The 22,901-nt window shown below is 40.9% G+C and overlaps 1 protein-coding gene across 12 annotated transcripts in view; it reads left to right on the top strand.

Annotated features, from left to right (window-relative positions):
* ppp1r12a (protein phosphatase 1, regulatory subunit 12A) overlaps nt 1–22,901 on the top strand; it is a 62,490-nt gene that overhangs the window by 34,303 nt on the left and 5,286 nt on the right. Inside the window, exons 4-27 of one of the 12 annotated variants that reach the window (XM_076875448.1) lie at nt 2,497–2,656; nt 3,252–3,396; nt 3,467–3,541; nt 3,685–3,776; nt 4,119–4,276; nt 4,476–4,591; nt 5,738–5,845; nt 6,994–7,218; nt 7,387–7,478; nt 7,741–7,854; nt 8,643–8,795; nt 9,526–9,690; nt 10,260–10,394; nt 13,472–13,562; nt 14,541–14,720; nt 14,841–15,009; nt 15,859–15,983; nt 16,129–16,194; nt 17,804–17,820; nt 17,907–18,024; nt 19,868–19,972; nt 20,056–20,103; nt 21,078–21,128; nt 22,346–22,629. In XM_076875448.1, the coding sequence (XP_076731563.1) occupies nt 2,497–2,656; nt 3,252–3,396; nt 3,467–3,541; nt 3,685–3,776; nt 4,119–4,276; nt 4,476–4,591; nt 5,738–5,845; nt 6,994–7,218; nt 7,387–7,478; nt 7,741–7,854; nt 8,643–8,795; nt 9,526–9,690; nt 10,260–10,394; nt 13,472–13,562; nt 14,541–14,720; nt 14,841–15,009; nt 15,859–15,983; nt 16,129–16,194; nt 17,804–17,820; nt 17,907–18,024; nt 19,868–19,972; nt 20,056–20,103; nt 21,078–21,128; nt 22,346–22,483 (2,846 nt within the window). In that variant the 3' untranslated portion in view covers nt 22,484–22,629. Of the gene's footprint in view, nt 1–2,496; nt 2,657–3,251; nt 3,397–3,466; nt 3,542–3,684; nt 3,777–4,118; nt 4,277–4,472; nt 4,592–5,737; nt 5,846–6,993; nt 7,219–7,386; nt 7,479–7,740; nt 7,855–8,642; nt 8,796–9,525; nt 9,691–10,259; nt 10,395–13,471; nt 13,563–14,540; nt 14,721–14,840; nt 15,010–15,858; nt 15,984–16,128; nt 16,195–17,803; nt 17,821–17,906; nt 18,025–19,867; nt 19,973–20,055; nt 20,104–21,077; nt 21,129–22,345; nt 22,630–22,901 lie in introns of all 12 variants that reach the window. The other 11 variants (XM_076875447.1, XM_076875449.1, XM_076875446.1 and 8 more) reach the window with 11 other exon arrangements.

Raw genomic sequence — 22,901 nt, 5'->3', positions numbered from 1 at the left:
TGTCCCAAAGCTGCTCTCTTTGACATAAAACTTTGAAATCCACTTTCTTCCTGTTTAGTTTCACTTTCTTAGAATTTAGCTTACTAATCCTCTCAATGTGCAACATAATTATCTGTGCCATGGTGGTTTTCTGTGGTACATTTAAGATTACTGAAAAAGATACGGACAGATTTGCATGCACATTTTAGCTGCGTCTACAAGATAAGCAATCCACAATGACTTTGTGGCCAAAGATCATAGAAAGTTACTGACATGAAGTTAGGCCAGAAAGAAAAGCACTGACAATGTAGAGTGAGCAGATCCCGTGATAAACTTTGCGGTGAGAGATTGAAGGGACTATCAATGAGAGTGCACGATACTGGTGATTGACACATCACAGATTAGAAAACACATTAGAGTGTAACCTAGACAACCGGGGCCTTAAATGTCCACCAGCGACCAGCCATCGTTTTCAAAGCGATGCAGGGTGAGCAACTTGCTCAATGTGTCATTAACCACTTGATTTTTGGAATAATTCTTTCCCAGGTGCAAGATTTATTGGGCATTTTGTCTCATACCTTTACAAAATCTTAGGAAATTAAAATGCAAAAAAATGTTGCTCTTAATAATCCAGATGTGGGAGGGTTGTTAGAACTTCTGCAGAATGTGATTTACATTAAGTTTTTGTCAGTATGGTAAAATTTGTCAACACATTTGGCACGAGGAGATGTTTGTGCATATATGTAGTCTGAGCCTCTGATGTCGACATAAATGAGTCAGTTGCCTTTCCAAAGTGTGTGTTTGCAACAAATATTATAATCCAAAGACCCCATATGTTGTAATTATGGAAAATATGAAATTTATACTAAAAATAGTTTTTATTGTTCTCAATGTTCCTGTTTAAGTTTCATTTTTATTAGCGTGAAACGAGCAGTTGTACTCAGGGAAACGACATTAAACCACTAACAATGAGCTTTAAATATCTCGGAGATTCACATGTCCAGTATTGTGTGAAGTAAATATTCAGCCTTAGGCTTGGAAACACGCAGTCTTGGACCGCTCTTGTTTCAGCTTGTGTTGAGTGTGGGTTAATTTCTTTTCTTTCTTTCTTTCTTTTTTTTTTTTTCCTATGATATTTAATACTCATTGACCCATTATCAGAAACCTGAAAGAGTGGAAACCAATTCACTGTGTCTGTGTCTGGCGAACTTTGTTTAGGAAACAAATGTCCTTCTCATGCTCCTCTCCAGCTAGCTGAAGCTAAACCTCTGGGTAAACGTAGACTTTTCCTCTGACTGCCCTTTCCTCATGGCAGATTTGCAGACACAGATGTCTTTTCATTGCTTTAAAAAGCTTGAGGTCTTAAATCATTCTACGCTGTCAGGAAATGAGTGGTGATGTTTCCCTGAGTGCAGAACAAAATCCTAGAAGACCAGCTGAAGTTTTGGCTTCTGCCCCAGACCCTTTTTTGGATCATTGTTTATACAGTTCATTGTACTTATCTCTCTCAGATCGTGCAGCAGAGCATTTCAGACAGTCTTGCACTCCAACCAGGTGTCATCAAGACAGTACAGGCGTGTCAATACAGGCTGCTCTGCATGCAGCATATAGCTTCAACATATTGAGCCACTTACCGGCTGGAGTGTTCGCAGCCGCCGTTGTATTGTTACATTGACAGATTATTGGCACAAAGCTGTTCCCTAGAGCAGATGAAATGGCTGACACCAGAGCATGGCAGAACCATGTTGTCTAGTTCCCTCCATAGAAAGTTTCTAACAATGAAATGCAACAGTGCCTGGCTTGATAAAAGTGCAGTTTGAAAATACCTAAAAATTCATCTCATTCATCAGAGCTGAAATATTTTGTTTTGTCTTGGCTGTAATCTAGAGCAGTGCTGGCAAACTTGGTGAAAAGTTCATTCAGGCCAAGCCATTCAGATATTACATTAGGTCCTCAAAAGGACAAACCAATACAAGAGATTTAAGTGTCTGCATAGGTACATTTGTTTCTATATTGTTCTAAAATGTTTTCAATATAAAAGCAACCGGGCGGACTTCATACCTTAACTTTTTCAGCTGATATTTGTCGCTTATGTTCATCAGTTAGAGTAGGCTAATCTGAGAAATGTGAAAGCTGCACCTTTGCTACACAGCTGTGGTCCCTTTGACGCACAGTATTTGCTATTGTGAATTACACTGGCTACATTATCCCTATTAAGGGGCGCGGAATTGAACAAATATTCAACATTTGCATTCTGCGCAGCTTGCGAGAGAGACAGCTGCTATTACTAATGGTCCCGTCCCCTCCAACAGAATATGAATAGGTCACTAATGCAACCTGTTCCAAACATTTGCATACCTTACTCTGGATGTAAACAAGTAGAAGTCATAAATATCTTGATCTAATTGGGTCTTGTTCTCTCTCTAGGTTCATTGCTGCAGCGGGCAGCTTGTTCCTAAGTAGCAGGTAATCCCTGGGTGTCTGTCTGTACACTATCATGCTTCTCCATTTCTCCAGGGGTTGATATCGAGGCAGCCCGGAAAGAGGAGGAGCGCATCATGCTGAGGGATGCCCGGCAGTGGCTCAACAGCGGCCAGATCCAAGACGTGCGGCATACGAAATCTGGAGGAACGGCGCTCCATGTAGCCGCCGCGAAGGGATACGTCGAGGTTTTAAAGTAAGCAGTAGCCCTCAGAGACGGTAAAACAGTTGGAGCACACTTTGGTACATAAAGTGTCTCCTGTATGTTACTTTATTTGAACACTATTTATAGTAAAGACGGTGGTGATGCCTAGCCTCATCGGTAATACAAGACATATCTCGGTCTCTGCATCTTGTCATCTTGCCTCGTTCTGACATTGTCACTGTGGGTTGTTAATACAGTTGCACTGCTCAAGGATAGAAACCGCAACGGCCTGTCCATCTGGTCTGGGAAGCCAGCCAGCACACTCTGCTGCCATAGATAGCTCTAAGATCTCTGATGTTTAGCACAACTACCGTACACGGGACAGAGATCCAAATGTTTCCCCCGTCGTGGCAGATTTATTGGCTGAAATATTTGCTAGCCTCACCGAGCTTTGCTAAGGGATGACTAAGATTTTCAGATTACGTCTCTGTTTTTTCGGGGAATCTGTATCTCATAAAAGTGACCTGGGGTTACAATACTGACGCACAACAGAGCTCAAAGCCTAGCAACACTTTGAAAAATCAGTTTACAGAATGAAATCAGTCATTCACTCCACACATTCACCCTCCCTGTGTCTTCCTTGTAGGCTTTTAATCCAAGCAGGGTATGATGTAAATATTAAGGACTATGATGGCTGGACTCCTCTACATGCAGCAGCACACTGGGGCAAAGAGGAGGCCTGTAGGATACTGGTTGAGAATCTATGTGACATGGACATCATAAATAAAATGGTGAGGAACTAGAACTAGAAGCAGTCATTAGGTTAAGTGCAGTCTTTAACTCTTACGTGTTTCCCTTCAGGGTCAGACTGCTTTTGATGTAGCAGATGAAGATGTTCTGGGATACTTAGAAGAACTACAGAAGAAACAAAATCTGGTGAGTCACTTTGGCATCTGAACAAAATTCTTGAAAGATTCCAAGAAACCTTCTCATGATGGGAAAACATGTCTTAATTTTTATAGTATAATTTCATTTCCTGTGCTGGACTCATGAGTGTCTTGTTATCATCTTAATTCCAGCTGAGAAGTGAGAAGAAAGATGTTAAGAAATCTCCTCTGATTGAAACAACCACCACTGGGGACAACAATCAATCACTGAAGCCAATCAAGAGGTAACTTTCTAATGAGAAGTAATGAATGGAAATGGTTAACTGAATCAAAAAAGCTAAGGTACGACGATATCTTTAGGAGAACAATCTCACTTTGTCAAGTGTTCTCTCTAAAGTTTTTTTTTTTTTTTCTTTCTTTCTTGCTTTCATGTATGAGAGTAGCGTCTTATTCTTCCTGCAATTGGCCAGAAAGTCAAACTGTCTAAAGCCAAGGGGTGAAGGAAAATGTCTTCAGTTTACCAAACTGAAAACTCTAAAAATCTAGTTCACGTTGCTTATCTGTGAGCCCTACTCTCTACTGATGCTGCAGTACTATACTAACAGTGTTACATTTGTGTTTTTTAGCAAAGAAACGCTGCTTCTGGAGCCCGAGAAGAGCGCTCCTCGCATCGAGACCTTAGAGCCAGAGAAAGTGGACGAAGAAGAGGAGGGTAAGAAGGATGAATCAAGCTGCTCTAGTGAAGAAGAGGAGGAAGAAGATTCAGAATCAGAGACTGAAGCAGGTACTGTATGATTTTTATGTTAGACTTGTGGTGTTTTGGCTCAAGTCTTGAGCCAAAACTTTAATTATGAAGTACCAATTTTATTCTGTAATTTCTGGGCCTTTTATACTTATTCTGCATGTCAAGAATATGTCAAGAAACCATATTGTGACTATTCTCGTCTGCTTTTTTTTTTTTTTTTTTTTGGGAACCTCAGCAGAAAAGAGCAAGCCCTCAGCAGCAGTGAGCAACAGCACAACACCAACCAGCGTCACGGTGTCTTCTCCAACTAGCCCAACTAACCAGGTGACGACCCCCACTTCACCAGTTAAAAAGGTACGACCGGGGAACTCTTTGCCGTCCTGCCCTGTCTGGAGAAAGGGGATGGGGATTACTTATTCTCCCTTTGCAACAAAAACCTGATTTTGCAGTCAGGTGTTTGCATATACAGTTCTATAGTTTAAATTAATGAGTAATATAAATTAATAACTCTGTCTGGCTTGAATGAGAACATAAATGTAAGTAGCTTTTAACAAACATGGCAACAGGATAGGGACGGTTGGAAAATTCTGCAGTATAGTTGTAGGTTGTTCTAAAGGTTGGAGCAAAGTGTACAGACAAATGCATTTGGGTGGTAAAAGTAAAACTAGGCCTTGAATTACAGTCATGTTCCACTTTTGAAACTGCTGCCCTCTGCTGGCAGAATAATGCCAAGCATTTTTTCTAAAGTGAACCCTCTGAGTTTCCCCAAGGGCAGGTTTTCCTCTTTGATTTAATTGAACGCATTTAAAATATTGTGAAATATAATATTTGGTGTTTACAAAAATATGTAATGTAATCATGAACTTTGTTTGTTTTTTTTTGTTTTTTTGTCATTAGTGCTTCATGTTCTTTGTTCTAGGTTAAAAAAATTAGAACAGAAAAGCAAAAGTTGTAAAAACACAAGCAAGAAAACGATAAGGAAGCAAGATCGAAGTGCGAAACAAACATGTTGCACATGTAGGGGACGTTCTTAAAATTTAAATTTGAGGCACCCAAGTCTGTGATATGTGATGCCACCTCCAAACCTGACTTTAGCCCTTGAATGAACCTGAAAAAAAGGGAGGTTGTCTCACCACCAGACACCCATCTAGAGCCTTTTTGGTTTCTTTTTTCTGCTTCTTCTCTTGAGATAAACTTCTTGTTCCTGTCCTTATTTGAAGCCTGATTCTCACTCAAACCACAATGTCCTCTGTCTAATAAGTTAGCAAAGTCCAAATTCAGTGTTTGCATCTGTCACTTATTTTGAGAACATTAATGTCAGTGAGCATTGTGTGGTGTGACTAGGCTTTAAAATGCCTGTCTTTGCTCATAAAGTGTGTTTCTTTTGCTGCTGCTTCTCTTATTCTGTCTCAACCTCTCTGTTCCTCCATGCCCTCCCTCCCTCTGTCATTCTCTCTCTGCATCATTCTCACCCTGGGCTCTTGTCTTGGTTGGCTTTAGTTTGAATGTATTACTCCCCTCATGCCTGTGGCGGAGCCAGGCTGTCCTGCATTGTGGCGTCAAGGTTTGCGCAAAACTGGCATTTCTCTAGTGCCCAAAAAACTTATGGTGAGGCCTTGGTGTGCACCAGAGTTGTTCTGTAATCCTACATGCACCTGTGCACTGATAAAGCACTAAACACCCCTAACCATTCTGACCTGATCCAGGCGATATAGGGTTTTTCCACTAGTTTAACGGCATAAACTGAACATTTCATGCTTCACATTAAAAAATTTCCACTGGTGATTGAACAGGATGCTTTTATTGTGAATAAATAAAATGTAGGAAATGCATTTAAACCACAGAACAAACAGAGGTTAACTAGCAAATTAGCAATTTACCTGCACTAAGGATTCATCCTCATATTTTGATTACATAATTAGTATCACAATAAGTACAAAGAGGCAGTTATTGTGATTTCTTGTTAAGAAGTTGTTTAAAATTTTCCAAAATTAACAAAGTTGCCGACATAATGTGGTGAAATAACAGCTGTGGTTTAGTTTCCAAACATCGTTATATTATCAGCTGAAGATCGAGTAGGGCTCGTCCGTGCAGTAAGCTACACAGGTGACAGTGCTGCAGCGTATGAGCCTCTGCCCCTCATACACAGGCTGATAAAATGTGCAGCAATAACAAACAGGAATAGTTTTGGTACCTGTCCCCTCCTCTGTGGTGCAATGGGGGGAAAACAGTTACCTAACCGTGGACGTTCATGGCATGACAAACCACGCGCAGTGGAAAAACCAAAATCGCGATTGATTGCTGCCAATAGCTGCTTTTCACCTATCCCCCTAGCATGGTGTTTCCACTTGTAATCACCAAATGCACTGTCTTGATCATGCTTTCATTTCACGTCTGTGTAACTTCTGCTGCTTGTAAACTTTGTTTTCAGACAAAACCTCCACAGGCTGTAAGAGTTATTGAAGTCATCATATTTTGAAAATGGCATATAACCAGGAGTGTATTTTACAGAGTATTGAAGTCAGGAAGAGGCATTCTGGTCATGTGTCACATCTGACATGTTTTTAAAAATAATAAAGTTTCCACCTGAAATAAAAAAAATCTAAAATTTGCAGCCCTTATGGATTAATCCGACTTGTTTTTAACCTGTTTGACTTTTGCGTTACTTACCACGATAACTAAAAACCTCTAAACATCTTTGTCCTTCTAAATGGTCAACGAGGTCTTAATTAGACTGCTGTCCTTTCCTCACTCAGGTCACTCAGCCTGCTGGAAAGGTCTCAACTAAAGTGGAGGAGGAGAGGAAGGATGAGTCTCCAGCGTCCTGGCGTTTGGGTTTGAGGAAGACGGGCAGCTATGGAGCGCTGGCCGAGATCACTGCCACCAAGGAGGCACAGAGGGAGAAGGATACCACTGGGGTTATGCGTTCGGCCTCGAGCCCTCGCCTTTCCACATCTCTGGACAACAAAGACAAGGAGAAGGTCAGAAGGGATTGAAGCAGTTTTGGTTTGGTTTTTTTAGTAGGCGGGGTTGCGTAGATGATTCTTAATTAAAAGGTTTTGTGTTTTTTATTGTGGTAACAGAGCTTTCTTGTAGCAATACTACACAGCTCCTTTACAGCTATGTCCTGCTTGTTGTGCTGCCTGCAGGAAAAGGATAAAGGAACCCGGCTTGCCTATGTGGCTCCAACCATTCCCAGGAGACTGGCCAGTACTTCGGACATTGACGAGAAGGAAAACAGGTGAATCCCTGGAGACGCGTGGCCCTGTGCAAACATGCATTGGATTGTGTGGCTCCTGTTGCTAACTGCTGGGTGCCCCAATGCTGTGCATGGTGTGGCCTTAAGCAGCTGCTTTTTTTTTTTTTTTTTTTTAAATGTACAGTGATAGATTTAGTAATCAAGAAACACATTAAGGACGATTTTTAAAAATGGGAGACCTATTCCTTTAGTATACATGTTACTGTGGAAACGTGGGGTACGATTCTAGCTTGTGGTTTCCCAGGGACTCCACTGCTCTGATACGTAGCGGCTCCTACACCCGGCGACGCTGGGATGACGACCTGAAGAACAGTGAAGGAAGTGCCTCCACCATCCGAACCCCCAGCTACCAGCGCAGGTTAGCCTCGGCTGTAGTACAAACCTCTGCCACAACTTTCCACCCCAATCTCGTCGTGTCCATCATACGGGTGCCTTTCATAGCTTTGAAACCAAATTAACTGTGTAGATCATCAATAGTGAATTTATCAGTCACCTGAAGGGAAATTTGCTTTTAGTGATGTCATCAGAGATGTGTATGTACATGCTTGCATTTGCAGCAGCTTCTCTGAAAGCCATGCAAATGAGCCCAGCGCCTCTCTGTCACCGCCAAAGAGTCTTTTGCATGACTCTACTTGTCCTGTCAGGTTGCTGTGCCACTGAGATATTTTACAAGCCTCAAACAATCTAATAAATCAATTAAATAAGAAATTCTCAGGGTTGTTTGTGGCACAGAACTTGGACATGGACTTGTGCTGCATTTATATCGTATGGGAGAAATGCTGGCTGTGAGCCACTAATGAACTCAAGTTTCAAGTTGTAAAAGCTGCTTTGGAACTTGTTGTTTCTTGCGTTTCTGAGTTTCGATGTTTCCAACCAAGACATCCTCAAATCTAATTCTGAAAAGGGGGGAAATGGTGAAGATCTCCCAACAATTGGATGATTTTAGATGTATCTCATCCTTCTTTAACTCTTTAAATACAGCAAAGTATCATCCTTCTCCCAAATGAGATGAATGCACAAACAGTGTGTCAAAGCTTTAGAGTCTTAAATATGTATGTTTCTTTGTTCTCTGCGTATATATGTCTGTATGTGTGCGCCTTCACCGCTAACATGCCTCTCTCGCCCACTTGCCTGCCAACACGCTAGCACTTCCCATACGCTAGCGCTAGGGCGGAGCGGCAGCACGCGGGACGTGCCAGCCAAGTCTTCGTCAACCTCCAACTTGGACCCTAACACCTGTAATACTAAACCTTGGCAGCCACCCACCTCCCACTACCCGTCTTACAGCATTTACCGCAGGTACACCAGCCTCACCGAGGCACCACCTGTCCTCTCTCACTTTCTGCATCTCTGCTCGGCTGGAGTGACCACCTTGGGTTTTGGGTTCCCTGTTATATTAAATGTTGGAAGGCTTTTTATTTATCTGCTGGTTACAACTTTCAGTACAGTTAGAATTGTGGTTTAAAACATGATTAATGGTAATCGACTACATTTACCACCCTATAGTTGTGCATTACTCCAGTACAAGGAGAAGAACGTATTAGCATCTTCAAGTGAGTAACTGTTTGTTGTTGGGATCAGTGGCATCCCGCGTGTATGTAAATGGTCACTGAAGTTTCTCCAGACATTCATATGAAGTGTGAATGTCCCAGGAACTGTTTAAAAACACTCGTGTAAGAGGGGATTTTATTTATTTAATTAAATAGAAACATAGAAGTCATATAAAACAAAAATTTGTTTGGATGTAGCGCCATCACTGCAACTAAAAATGCCATGGTGAGACATCATCTGTCCCTTCTTAACAACAATCACTGCTCCCACCTAATGTGCCTTCACCATCAATGCAGTGTAGTAAACTAGTTGGACACTAGTTGTTATACAGTGCAATGAAAAAGGAAAAAAACCAAAATTGATAAACTCATGTCTTCCATCCTAATTATTAAAGTAAAAGTGGAAACCACGATTGGCCACAATCAAACAGCTCTACTTGCATCTCATTCCATCTTGCCGATGATTCTTTATTCCACAGCGGCTCATTCGGCAGACGACACGAGGACTTGGGCTCCTCGACCACTTCCTCCGCCACGACCACCTCCACCTCCTCATCTGTTACCTCGCCCACGGGCCATCGTGGCCTGTACTCAAGCCTGGGCTCCTCCTCCACTCGCACTGGCTCCACCAGTCTCACCAGCAGGTACAATTTATTTCTTTTCAGGTTGAGAAATTCAGCTGCAGCTGAATGAATGAATGAATGAATCTATACAGTTATCATTTGAGGTCATGCACTCTTTCTTTAAACAAGCTAGAAGGCAGCGTTAATACTGGTCAGTTTCACCACATATTCATGTATTATATTTGTATGATAGTTTGTCTTCTAATTTAGTTGATAGCCATGTCCATGATGATAAATTTACCAATTTCCAGAAGTTCCTCAAAGTTTGAACAGTTTGCCTTTATTCTCTTTATTTTCTGTATTATTACTGTAGTGGAAATTTAAACACTTTATCATGTTACTAGGTTTTGTTTATTTTGTTAAAATTCAGCAGCATAAGTGGTGGATACCAAAAGCCAGAGAGTAGTGCTTAAAAAAAAGATGGTGAGCTAACTCTCGAAGTGGTTTTATAACAAACGGTCTGACACGATCATCTGGCAGGCAAGAAAATGTATAGTAATTGGCCCTGAATTGTATATACAGGCTTAGGATTGTTGCATTTGTATTACAGCAGCTGAAAGGGAATCTGTTTAAAATGTGTGTATAAACAGGTACTGGTCAGAGGAGAGTGCAGAGAGGGAGAAGGAGAAGGAGTCGGCTGCTGTCGTCCCCACTATAAACACTGGCTCTACTACGACCACCACGTCTACCACCACTACCACTGGCACTGGCACCGAAAGACGCAGGTAAACCAAACACCTACTCAAACATCGATTTCATTAGTTTTTATTAGCTCTTTAAACTTTGTGAATTTTTTTTATCGCAATCACATCTGTCCACCAAATTTATGGTGCTGTTTAAATGTAAGGAGACTTTCAGCATTTCCATAGACTTATTTCATGAAGAAAAGCTACCATCATTTCCATTTCTGTAGGTTTGTGTTCACTCTTAGACTCTGTGCAGACATTCTGGGGAGGGAGTGAGAAAGCAGAGAGCTTGTGCTTGCATGTGTATGTTTGAGTGGGGGTCCAGTGCATGTCCTCCTGTAGCAACGCTGAAATAAGCCACCTGTCACGGTGGGAGTGGGGCCGGGCTGCTTCAGAGCCTGAACTGCTCCAGCGACTTCTCCTTATAAGGAACGTGGGCAGAAGAAGCACATTTTCCTCAAGGCCAAGACCCCATTCTGGGCTGAATGAGTTCATACTTTTGTGTGGCCAATAGAAGCGTGTTTCAGCCTGAGACGAGCGATTACTGTTTTATTTCCCAAATTGTGTTGCCTTTTGAGCATGAAGCTCGCGTACCGGAACGTTTAAACCTAAAGGTTTATCTCATTTTACAAATATAACACACGAGGAGGACATTATTTTAAAAATCCTGGCTTAGAGGGAAAATGACCAAGATTTTTTTTTCCCTCTCTTTCTCATATCTGTTCTTTGTTGCTATATTACAAATATATATCTAGCAGACAGCAGTGATTTTTACAATAGCTGTTTTTAATTTCCCCTGTGAAAGTGAAGCATGGATGTCCTTTACTCCAGCCAAGCTACACTGCAGCTGACTGCTTCCTCAGTTAATATTAACATTTTTAATAAACTACCAGAGAAAAGAAATGTACCATTAGGTAAAAACACAAGCACAGCAATATTGTGGAGGTAAACGGATGTGTAAGGAGGATTAATGGGTTCCAGTCTTGACACTGAACAAGCCCATAGTAAAAAGAGAACCTGCTACTTTAAGTTGATACAAAGTATTAAATTGTCTTTAACACTTCACTCTAGGACTTCCCAGCGCACAGTGACAGTCTTACCTCCATCTTTATATTTAGATTTTGTGATGTGACTGCGTCTTTGAAGGTTAGCAGGATCACATTAACAGGTTGACCTGTGTCACATGCATGATGATTTAGTCCAGTGTAGTCTAAATAAGAGCTGAAAACACGTCAGATGAAAGCAACGCCTGGCTCTTTACATGTAGTTTAACCGCATTTCCATTGCAAGCTTGTTTTAAGGTGGAAATAAAACACTGCTAAAGTCTTGTTTACACCTGTAAATGCCCCATGTATTTGTGTGAGCAGGTGTGTTAATACTTTATCAGCAAATCTGTACATTTGGATTAGGGCTGAACGATTATGGAAAATAATCTAATTGCGATTTTTTTTTTTTTTTTTTGCCCCAATATTGCGATTGCGATGCGATATGCGATTATTTTTTTAAGGTCTTTGTCTTCTGTATTATTAAACAAAGACAAGCAATACATCATATAGTATGGCCAATACTATATTACATTAATTTTAAACTGTTCTTTCCTGGAAGACAGACCTCTGTTATGATGACATGAGGTGATGCATGAATTGATGACTGACATTTTTATTTAACTTCTTCAATCACAACAGTATATTTGAACATACACAATAGTTTATTTTTAGCTTACAAACATCTGAGCATAAAGTGCTGACAAGGAACCCTGGTGTAAACATTAAAATGAAAGTCAGTACAATGTGCAGATTGCAGAAATATACATAAACAAAATCAGTGGCTTTACCACACTCAGTTTTTCGACATCTGTGAACTACTAGACAGTCATTCAATTAAAAAATAATATTAAATAAATAAAACTAATAAATAAAAAATACACACATCTTACTGATCTCTGCAGTCAGTAACATTACACATAAAGTGCAAACATAATAGCAATTGTATAAACACACACACAAACACGCCTTTAAAATTTAAACGCGTGAAATTGGACGGTCTAGTTCTGATTAGCGTCACCGCTGTCTCGGTGGAGTTTAATAAACTCGGCCGTCTGCTTCTTGCTATCTAAAATATAACCAGACACTGGTGTAAATTCTCGACTGTCTCATACTTCTGTTTAATAAGTTTTCTGTTTGACGTTTAGTCAGCTGTGTGAAAACCAAGGAGGAACCCACCCGGGGGATTAATAAAGTTTTATTTTATCTAATCTAATAACTTTAATCTCAGCCAAACCGATTTACTCACGAACAAACAAAACACTGAAAAAAGCCCAACAATAACATTTTTAGGTTGTCTAAGTGACTTATATATTACGTTTAACCCGAGCAGCGAAACTCCGCGGTGATCTGAAAATGATGTGCCGGGAGTTGTGCCGTTCTCGGCCGCATCAGTAACCCTCGAGCTCCCGGCTAGCTGTCGAGCTGGTGGGTAGCAGACGCCTCTGAAAACGTCGAAGCACTTTTGCAAATATGGGATATCTTGATAAACCGAGCAGATATTTGATGTTTACACAACTACTTTCTCGCCTGAAAATATGTTAAGTTTATTTTGTGACCCAGAAAGATTAGTATGAGTAATTTTAAAACTTAGTAGCGGCCGCCATTGTTGGAAACTGGAGTTTGGCTGGGCCGCGCTATGAATTCTGGGATATGGTAGTAATTTGGACAGCCTTCGGCGCGTCGCTGTGACGTAATCGGTCTACAAATGCGGCCTCAGGAGGATGCAGCCCATGAATTTGGACATGTCCAGAGTATAATCGCAGCCTTTGCGGTTAGAAAATTGCACTTGATCATGTCGCGATATTATCGCAAATGCGATATATCGTTCAGCCCTAATTTGGATGCAATTTCTGCTGATTAGAGAGCCTATTTAGTAACCCCTGTTTCTTTAATGAATGGTAAAGCTCAATATCATGAGGGCAAGTACGAAGCATATTTAAGTAGATTCACAACTTCCCCATTCAGGTGGGGGTTTTTTTTCTTCTTTTTCTTTTTTTTTTTTTTTTACTTCCTCTAAATATTTAACCTCTGTGTGTCTGTGTTTGTGTATTTTGCTTGTGTCTCTTTCAGATCATACTTGACTCCAAAGCGAGATGAGGAGTCGGAGTCTCAGAGGAAAGCTCGCTCCAGACAGGCTCGACAGTCAAGGAGGTCCACCCAGGTTAGTTAAACCACATCACCTTAAATATGCTGAGTCCTCATCTCTTATGTTTGCAAAGGTGTATGTTCCTTTTAATGACCCTTAACCCTGTGAGCCAAAATGTCAGGCTCAACTGTGTTTTTACTGCTCCTTGGCTCTGTATGATGTCAGTAAGAGCAGATATCCTAATATGGCCATCTCAAAAAGCTCTGTTTGTGAACTCAACCCACCTGCTGTTCTAGCCTTGTGCTTACAAGGGCTAGCCAACCAGAAGAAAGTTGGTTTACCAGCAGGGGGAAGGGAGCAAAAATGCAGTGATATAACTGCACTAAGACCCAGTAAATGAGTATAACATGCTGCCTTTAAACCATTCTTTTATAATGTTATCTGTAGGAAGGGTAAATAAAATGGGAATTTGGTATTCATAGGAACATGTTTAATTTAACCCACAACTAGAGCCTCAACCAAACCACAAAAACATAACTTATGTCTCTAATCTGACCTTTTTTTTTTTTTTTTTAAATCCCCATCAGTTTTTGTTCTTAAATGTTGGTCTGAGTCTTCAGTTGTAGGAAACCTGCTTTAACATGATCAGAATAGTCACTACTGCTCAAACGGCTAATAAGCCAAATAAAGGTGGATTCCCACATCAAAACAAACTGTTAACAAATGATGACCTCTGCATGTTCCTGGTTTGTATTGTATTTCTATGGCCACAGACTGTTCAAATAAGACTTGTTATTCTTGTTGAGACAGCCCAGACTTTTATTTTTTGTTTGTGTACACAGGGCAGCTCTTGTACCAAGAGCTCATTTTACAGAATGTGAGCTTTGTCCCTGTTTTAAAAAGAAAACTTTGCTTGGATCAGTCGACCAGTTTTTTGTTTTTTTTAACTAATTAATTACCAATTTTGCAGCATGTATAGAATCTGCAAATATAAGACTTAATTTTAAAAAATCATCCAAGAAAGAAATTTAAAAAAGACTTTCCTTCTTTCAGGGTGTGACTCTGACTGATTTACAAGAGGCTGAGAAAACAATCGGCAGGAGTCGTACCACAAAGACTCGGGAGGAGGAGAAGGAGGAGAAAGAGAAGCAGGACAAGGAAAAGCAAGAGGAGAAGAAGGAGACTGAGACGAAGGACGATGATTACCGATACAAGTACCGCACCTACGATGAGGTACATATTTTAAATGTTTATATTGTTATAATGTATTACTGAAACGACACAATATTTTATAATAATAATTTAAATATTATAGCTAGCCTGACCTCTTCATCTTACCCTCCTCTCTCCCAGCGGTCAAGGCCTTCATCTTCTTCCACCTCCACCATTTCCTCAGTCAGCACTGCCTCCACCCCTTCCTACTCTAGCACCACTTCCTCCAGTTCTAGCTCCCTCAACAGGCCTAACAGTCTGACGGGGATAACCTCCTCCTATAGCCGTTCCTCCAGAGATACAGAAAAGGGTGAGTGTTTTTCATACCCGATACAGGTATTGAGAAGTTTTTTAAGTTGTGGTTGTGTTTGATGAGGAAAAGTCTTCAAATTTAAACTGAATGCACATAAAAGCATGGCTGTATGTGTGTGGCAGCACTACACATGTCTTCAGATCTTAAACAGTCATTGCACTCTGTCAGATTTGAATTGCTCTGTAGTAAACTGGGCAAATGGACGTTTATTAATGTTGCCTCAAGGGGATTGCTAATCCCTCCTGTTTAAAACTGTGCCATCTTTGGTGAGGTGTGCTCTCACATAAAGCCATATAGGCACAGCCCGTACGTGCCTGCCGCTGTAACTGTCTCCACTGTTTTCACATGGGCCATATGCCAAATGTTGATTTAGACCATTGACACAGGAGGGGTTTGGGTTGTCTTTTAAGTTAAGTACCTCTTCAATTAAACAAACCAATGCATGAAGTGTCCTTGGAAAATTGAAAGCAGCTGAAGGAAACTGTGACAGACTTGTGACCAAGCTTTTCCCCAAAATAGCAGGATGCCTTCTCAACAGAAAGGCCAGAGCTAGCTGATTAAGGACTGAGCTTTCAAAATAAGAGAAGACTGCAAACTTGCAGGGTGGCAGGGTAACAGTTTCACCTCACAGCATTAAAGTCCTTGTTTTGTATGCAGGCTAGGGCATGTTTTCACACACAGATGCACACAGTTCAAAAACATGCATCCGGTTATTTATTTATTTATTTTTTTTAATATGTTTGCAAGAGAAGAGATGAAATCCTGCATGGATGTAATTCTCTAGTTTTCTTTATGTGACACAATCATCATCTGTCCGATAATTGTTGACTTTCTTCTCAATGAAAGCAGAAGCAGACAAGAAGGAGGAGGAAAAGGAGGGAGAGGACAAGTCTCAGCCCCGCTCCATACGGGATCGCAGGCGGCCCCGCGAAAAGAGACGTTCCACTGGGGTGTCCTTCTGGAGTCAGGATGTAAGAGATTTGCACACTGTGCAAAGCTTTCTCTTTAGAGCTCAGTTTTTGAAGTGGTCATCGCACTCTTTGTGAAGTGCACGTTTCTTTGATCATTTGGATGGCCCAAAGCAGCACCTAACCTTCATATCTTTTTAAATTCCAGGGTGATGAAAATGACCCCGATCAACAGTCGGACTCGGAGGAGGGCAACGCCAAGGGAGAGCCACAGGTAACTCGGGTCATAGGAGAGAAAGTAGATTAAACTGACTAAAGGAGAAGCCCTCCAGCCTCCATCCCTCTTCTCCTTGTATCCCGTGACGTCTATTTCATCTTTTGCATTTATTTACTATTCTGGTCCTTCCTCGCCTCATCTCATGTAGTTAAGGCCAAGGAAGTGGACTAGTCTTTGATATTCATTACTCTGTGCTGTACAGCTATGATTTCCTCTCCTACCGCTTATCTTTTCTTTTTCTTTTTTTGGACTCCTGCCTTTGAATTTCTTATTGTCCTCCCCCTTTCCACCTTCTGGTGATTGTCTGGTGTATGAGGGTGACCTTGCAAACCAAAGGCTCACTCGGCAACAGATCAGTGGGCTTTTAAAACATGTAGAAGCACAAAAGGAAGGAAATGCAGGTCTTTTATAGGCAGAACACACACTTAAATGACATGCTGAGGTTTCCCAAGTTTAAATTTGAGCCCCCCCCCCCTCCCCCCTCCACAAATGAAGTCAGAATTTCAGCTTAAAACGAACAAGAAATAACATGTAAGAATTTTCCTAAAGGCTTCTGGTGACATAAACATAAAAAAGCAGTGGAATCCAGTGCATTCATACTGTCTTTAGAAGCCACAGAGAGGGCAGCTTTGTGAAAATATTGTTGGCTGGGTGCACTTCCTGTTTGGATGGGAGTGTCTTTTGAAGCATAATGGAGAACACACAGTTTTCCTTTGAGTACAGAGATCCTGGGGATGAGAGAGAGAGACAACAGCTATTTACCATCACTTCCTGTAGGACAGTAAACAGGGTGGACCAAATCGGAAAGGAGCCCTTATCCAGAAATGTACAGGAAAAACTCTTTCATTCCAGCTCGTCTCTCTTGATTACAGGCATAAAAATGTATTTTTGAGCTGAGTTTGCAAATATTTTTTAAGTTTAAGCTCATCTAAGGTCATCCTGATAAATGTTGGTACTGAAACAAAATGCTTGGTTGATTCCTAATCAGTAGATAAGACGCTAAAGACATCATTTAAAAACAAAAAACAGCCAATTTGATTCCAGAGTCTGTCTTCAAAGTCTTTCTCCAGTTGCTCCTTGAATAATGTTGAGCTAGCTCTACAGCTTTTATCTCACACCACCACCACCACCACCACCAGAAGCACTCTCAGGAAAACCCAGAGTGTAGCATTGTTGTGTCACCACACTCTCTCTGCCTCCAGAAGGAGACTGCAATTTTTAAAATAGCTGGAAGACCAACCCCTCAACCTGACCTTCCCATCTGATGTCTGGCTCCATTCTCATGGCTGTGGCACTACACAAGCACAGCAGACCTAGAGGCACAGTGCAGGCACCTCAAGGCTGTAGCTGGCCTGTCAGCTGTTAGTTGTTACTGTGTCTGTATGTGCATGCAGAGCAGCTGGGAGTGAAAGTCGGGTGCTGTAGTCTAAATAACTGGTTCCATCCTACTGTTTAGTGTTTTCGTTTTTCTTCTTTTCTTTTGAAACCCTCTATCAGAGTTGAATCTTCTAGTATTTTAGCATTTTTTCCAAGTGTAGCGACTGAAAACATCATATGGCAGAATAAACTGCTTTCTAACTTTTTGTTTTGTTTTTCTTTCTTACAGAGTGACCGATTGTTCAGGTAGGTTTTCCCCTCCAACATGTTATGTTCCTTTTTTGTGTTTGTGTGTTTGTGTTTTAAACAAATGCCTGTCATTACTGTTGCAGGAATGAGAGCACTTCATCCTTAGAGCGTAATGACACTCTTTTTACCCGTAGCTACGGTGAAAGTCGAAGGCCGTATTCTAGCCGACTGGATAAAGATGACGCCACTGACTACAAGAAGGTATTTATTTTCAAAAGAACTCAAACTCGTAAACAAAGTATTGTACAAAAGTCTTGAGACATCCTTCATTTCTTTACATTTTGCTTCCAAGGAGTGAGGCCTAATAGTAATAATAATAATCTTAAGACTTTAGCACAGTACTGTTAAATAAATAATAAAAAATATCTATAGCACCTTTCTAGACAGAATCACAAAGTGCTGCACATGAGATGACAAATACTAAAAAAAGTAAAACGGACAATATAAAACAGGCAAAAAATTAACCAAAAACAGTTTTAAAAAGGTGAGTTTTGAGTTGTTTTTTTAAAAACAACTACAGAGTCCAGGGTTCTTAATTTATGAGGGAGAGCGTTCCAGAGTCTCGGGGCCACAGTGGCAAAAGCTCTTTCACCCTTAGTTCTCAGTCTGTTTTATAGCAAGTAAGCCCTGATCAGATAACCTCAGGGACCTGCTAGGGGCATAGGGCTGTAGTAGATCAGAGATGTAGGATGGTGCCGGTCTATGCAAGGCTTTGGATGTCAAGACCAGGATCTTAAAATGTACTCTAAATTCAACAGGAAGCCAGTGTACTGAATACTTGGCACATTTTGTCAACAGCCTAGCTGCAGCATTTTGCACAACCTGCAGACGATCCAGAGAACCTTTGTTTAGACACATAAACAACGAGTTACAATAGTCCAAACATGAGGAAATAAATGCATGTATAGCAATCTCCAGTTCACAGCGAGATAAAATGGGGCTTAACTTAGCCACATTTCTTAAATTATAAAAACAAGACAGAACCAGAGATTTCACATGCCCATCCAATGTAAGACTTGAGTCAAAAGTGATACCTAAATTCCCGATAGAGGATTTAAGATACACTGAGAGAGGACCAAGGCTTTCACTATCTGGGATAAAAATATGTCCGGAGTGCATATGCGGACTTCAGTTTTACCAATGTTCCAACATTTGATGGAATCTAAGCAGTCATTCAGAAGCTAAAGCTTAGATAAATCCTGGGGTTTAAAAGAGATGTACAACGGAATATCATCAGCATAACGGTGATAAGGAATGTCCTCAAAAGAGCCCATTATATGCTGGGAAGAAGATGTATTAAGAACAATAAAGGCCCCAAAACCGAACCCTGAGGGACACCACAAGTGAGGGAGGTTGAGGATGACCTAAAATCGGAGACCACCACAGAAAAATATCGGTGATGTAGATATGAGGAGAATCACTCTAAGGCAGTTCCAGATACACCAACCCAGTGTTTAAGCCTTTCAAGGAGGATGTGGTGGTCAACAGTGTCAAAAACCGATGTTAGGTCCAACATAAGTAGGACCGAGCATTGTTGTCTTGTGCAAGTATTGTAAAGTATCAATGGCACTGCACATGCACCAATTAACAAAACATAGGCTTCCTTTTTAATTTGTAATTGCCTAAACCGGCAGATGGTAGAGTAATAAAACCTTGCCTCAAGCCCAAATTTATTCTAATTAAAAGTAAAATGAATTATGTAAAAATGCATTTTAGTTAACTGACTAAACAAGAATAAAAATAAATGTAACACAGGTTTTTGCTTTGGAAACACAAAGGAATATTTTTAACACAGTGAGCTTTAGCAGGGTCTTTGTGCATATTTGAGTCTGGGATGTCTGCGCGTCTCTGAGGTTTGGTTTTGTAAACAAAAACTTTTTTTAAAAGCTTAAAACTAAACAGAAAAACAAGCTAAAAATGCAAACCAAAGCTTATGTATGTGCCCCATTTCTCAGTGGGTAGGCCAGTCTCAACAAATCTTTGATTATAAATAGTTTGACTGCTGCACTTTCTGACTGTTGGATCTGATTGGTCCTCTCTTCAGCTCTACGAGCAAACATTAGCTGACAACGAGAAGTTGAAGGCTCAGTTACGTGACACAGACCTGGAGCTGGCAGACTTGAAGTTACAACTAGAGAAGGCCACACAGGTATAGAGAAGCACTTCATGGGATGGCTAAACATCCTGATGGGATTGTAAAGGTTTCTGACACAGTTTTGTTTCCCATTGCAGAGGCAGGAACGCTACGCTGACCGATCACAGCTTGAGATGGAGAAAAGGGTAATGAGCTAGTGTAATAACCCACTTCTGTTGCAAATGTCCCTTTTTTATTTTATTTTAAATTAACACATTTACTAAAAACATGTATAACTTGTGTGTCTCAGACTAAATATAGTTTATTTCAGTTACTTTGGTTAAACATCCCAGTAACACTGCCCCAATGGGTTTATGTCTGAAGGTAACAAGCAGGCCCCAATATCATCTGGGTGGTGGTATGATCTTACCCTGAGTTTTTGTGTTAGTCTCCTCTTTGCTGCTGGCTGTCGTCTCTCACGTAGCTGAGGGTCAAAGGGAAGCCCGCCCTCCTTCCACGCCACCCAGAACACTGCAACCTTCTTTATTCACCTGTTTATTGAACCTCAGAGGCAGCGTGTGGTCACCACTTCTCAAGACTGCTTATTTTTGTTTTTCCAGTGTGTGAAAGTGTGTGAAATTACCTCAGTTTCTGTAGAAAGTTGAATAATTGCAGGCTGTTAAATTGCTGTTATATAAAAACGTGTGCATGTGTGTTTTCACCCTTTCTGTAATGGCTTTGGCATCTTCAGCTGCAGCTCCTGTAGCCACATCATCCATTATTTTTAAGCCCATGCTTTAATCTAAGCAACATTTTGTCATCATACAAGTCATTCTTTCCTTGTCGCCTTTTACATTATAGGATTGTCTTTTGGGTTTAAAGACATTTGACATCCTTGCCCATGAATCATTTCATTAGCTATAACCATCAAACACAACCTCTAAACATCTTCATCCCTGTTTCTCGACTCATTCCAGTCTTTAGACGGCTTTAAATGAATTGAATGTATAAGTTTGAACTGGCTGCCGCTTGCAGATGCCTCACTAGATAAGCTTGTGTTCAAGCGTGCCCTGTCACCACTACATCCCGACAATCTCCTACACCTCTCCTTCCATGCCTGCACTGGAGTGTTTATTTTGTGTCGTGGTTCAGATTTAATCTGCTTTCCTCCACCCAACAGGAAAGAAGAGCTCTAGAAAGGAAGATTTCTGAGATGGAGGAGGAACTTAAGGTACCCAGCACACACATACTGAATTAAAAAATTGTAAATGGCATATTATATACCTAATCAGATAATTTTGACAGACAGTAACACTGCTACACTTGCCGCTCAGAGTATTTGGGTCCAGGTACCCCTCACACAGGGGAGGTAATCTTACTCTTTTAACTAGTTTAGACTTAGCATCACTTGACAAGTAGCTAAACATTACCAAATGTGTCAGAGGACTCTTTGGTGAAGCCTTTGAGAACCACTGTAAGCTAATAGAAGTCATGAATCGAAATTGACAATTCTTTCTTGAATATATGGCAGGTAATTTAAAAAAAAAAAAAAAAAAAAAAGTAACTTGGAGTCACCAGCTTTGTTTATCATATATAGGGATGATAAATGATGACAGACTTTGAAATAGGATACTTATTTTTAATTTCTATTTTTTATTTTTGCATAAGATTTTTTTTTTTTGTATCCCTGGAAATAAAACAGGGAAAATATCAAAGTCAAACTAGACTGTTAGCTGTTACTTTAAACATTAGTCGCAGTGCATCCCTCTTTGTGTAGCTTCTTAGTCTCGCTCATACTAAAACACCTCACTCTTGGCATATTAAATGAATAATTAAAAATATATATTAATCTTAGGCACAGTTGTGTTTAGGTTTTTATATTTGGACCGGCACAGTTAACCACCTCTGTCTCCATTTGTACACCTGCTAATCTCACCTTCTGCTCTTCAGGGCACATCTGAGGTCAGCTGCTGTAATATTTGTCCACTGTTAACATTTAAGGATGATTAATTAAGTATTTCTTTTTGGGAAAATGTTTTTTAGCTAAGAAAAGAGGAAATCTATTAAACCGTAGCAAGCATGTGTTCTCCATCACTGTGATAACAAAGTGTTTATTTTTAGGGCTTAGCCAGCTGGCCGATCTTATCAGTGTCACTTTTCCATTCTGTCGACAAGCATCAAGCTGAACCTCTTAATCATTCCTTCAATTTCCAAAATCTGTCCCCATTTTCTAACAGTCTTCCTTTTCTGTTTTCCCCCTTTGTCCTTCTCTCGGCCCCTCTTCTCTATTAATTTATATTGTCCTGTCTTTCATTAATCCTTTCTCTCTTGATTTCTGTCTCCTCAAACATGTTTCCTCTCCTGCCACTCTCGCCCCGTCCCTCCTCCTCTTTCTTTGTTCTTTCTGTGTTGTGTTTGGTTTTTTCTTTTCTTTTTTCCCTCCTGCAGAACCTCCCCCAGGTAAAGCAGGTTCAGGCCCTACGCCAGGTTAAGGAGCGGCTGCAGGCTGAGAACCGGGCCCTGGCCCGTGTGGTGGCAAAGCTCTCGCAGTCGGCCTGCAGCCAGCTGCCCACCGTCGACCTCTAAGCCACGTCCGTCTGTCCACCACCATCTCCTGCTTCTTCTTCTCTCTTTTTCCTCTTCTGCTTCTTCTTCTCCTCCTTGTCCCCTCCCCCCTTGCAACCCCATTCTTCTCATGCTCCATTCGTGCTCTGCCCCGCACCCATAGACAGGCAGGTGTCCAGCCGTCCAGCAATCACTGGTTTTGAAAAACAACCCTTTCTGCCCCCCTCTGCCTCCCCAGAGCTTTTTGTTTTCAGAGTGGGGAGGGTGTCTTTCTTTGGTTTTCACAGCAGGACACTATCCTTTTGCAGTACACGCCTGTCAGGTGGTTTCCACACCTCTAAAACGCATTAAAACATTATCCTAAATATTTCAAATAACATCTGAATGATAACGGAATAAAGCAAAGCTCAGGTAAGCGTTTGCGGGTTGACAGGTCTGA

This window comes from Maylandia zebra, linkage group LG17 (genome assembly GCF_041146795.1).
Source record: "Maylandia zebra isolate NMK-2024a linkage group LG17, Mzebra_GT3a, whole genome shotgun sequence".
NCBI lineage: Eukaryota > Metazoa > Chordata > Actinopteri > Cichliformes > Cichlidae > Maylandia > Maylandia zebra.
Note: the sequence above shows the minus strand (reverse complement) of the source record. Positions and strands in the feature narration are given on the sequence as shown.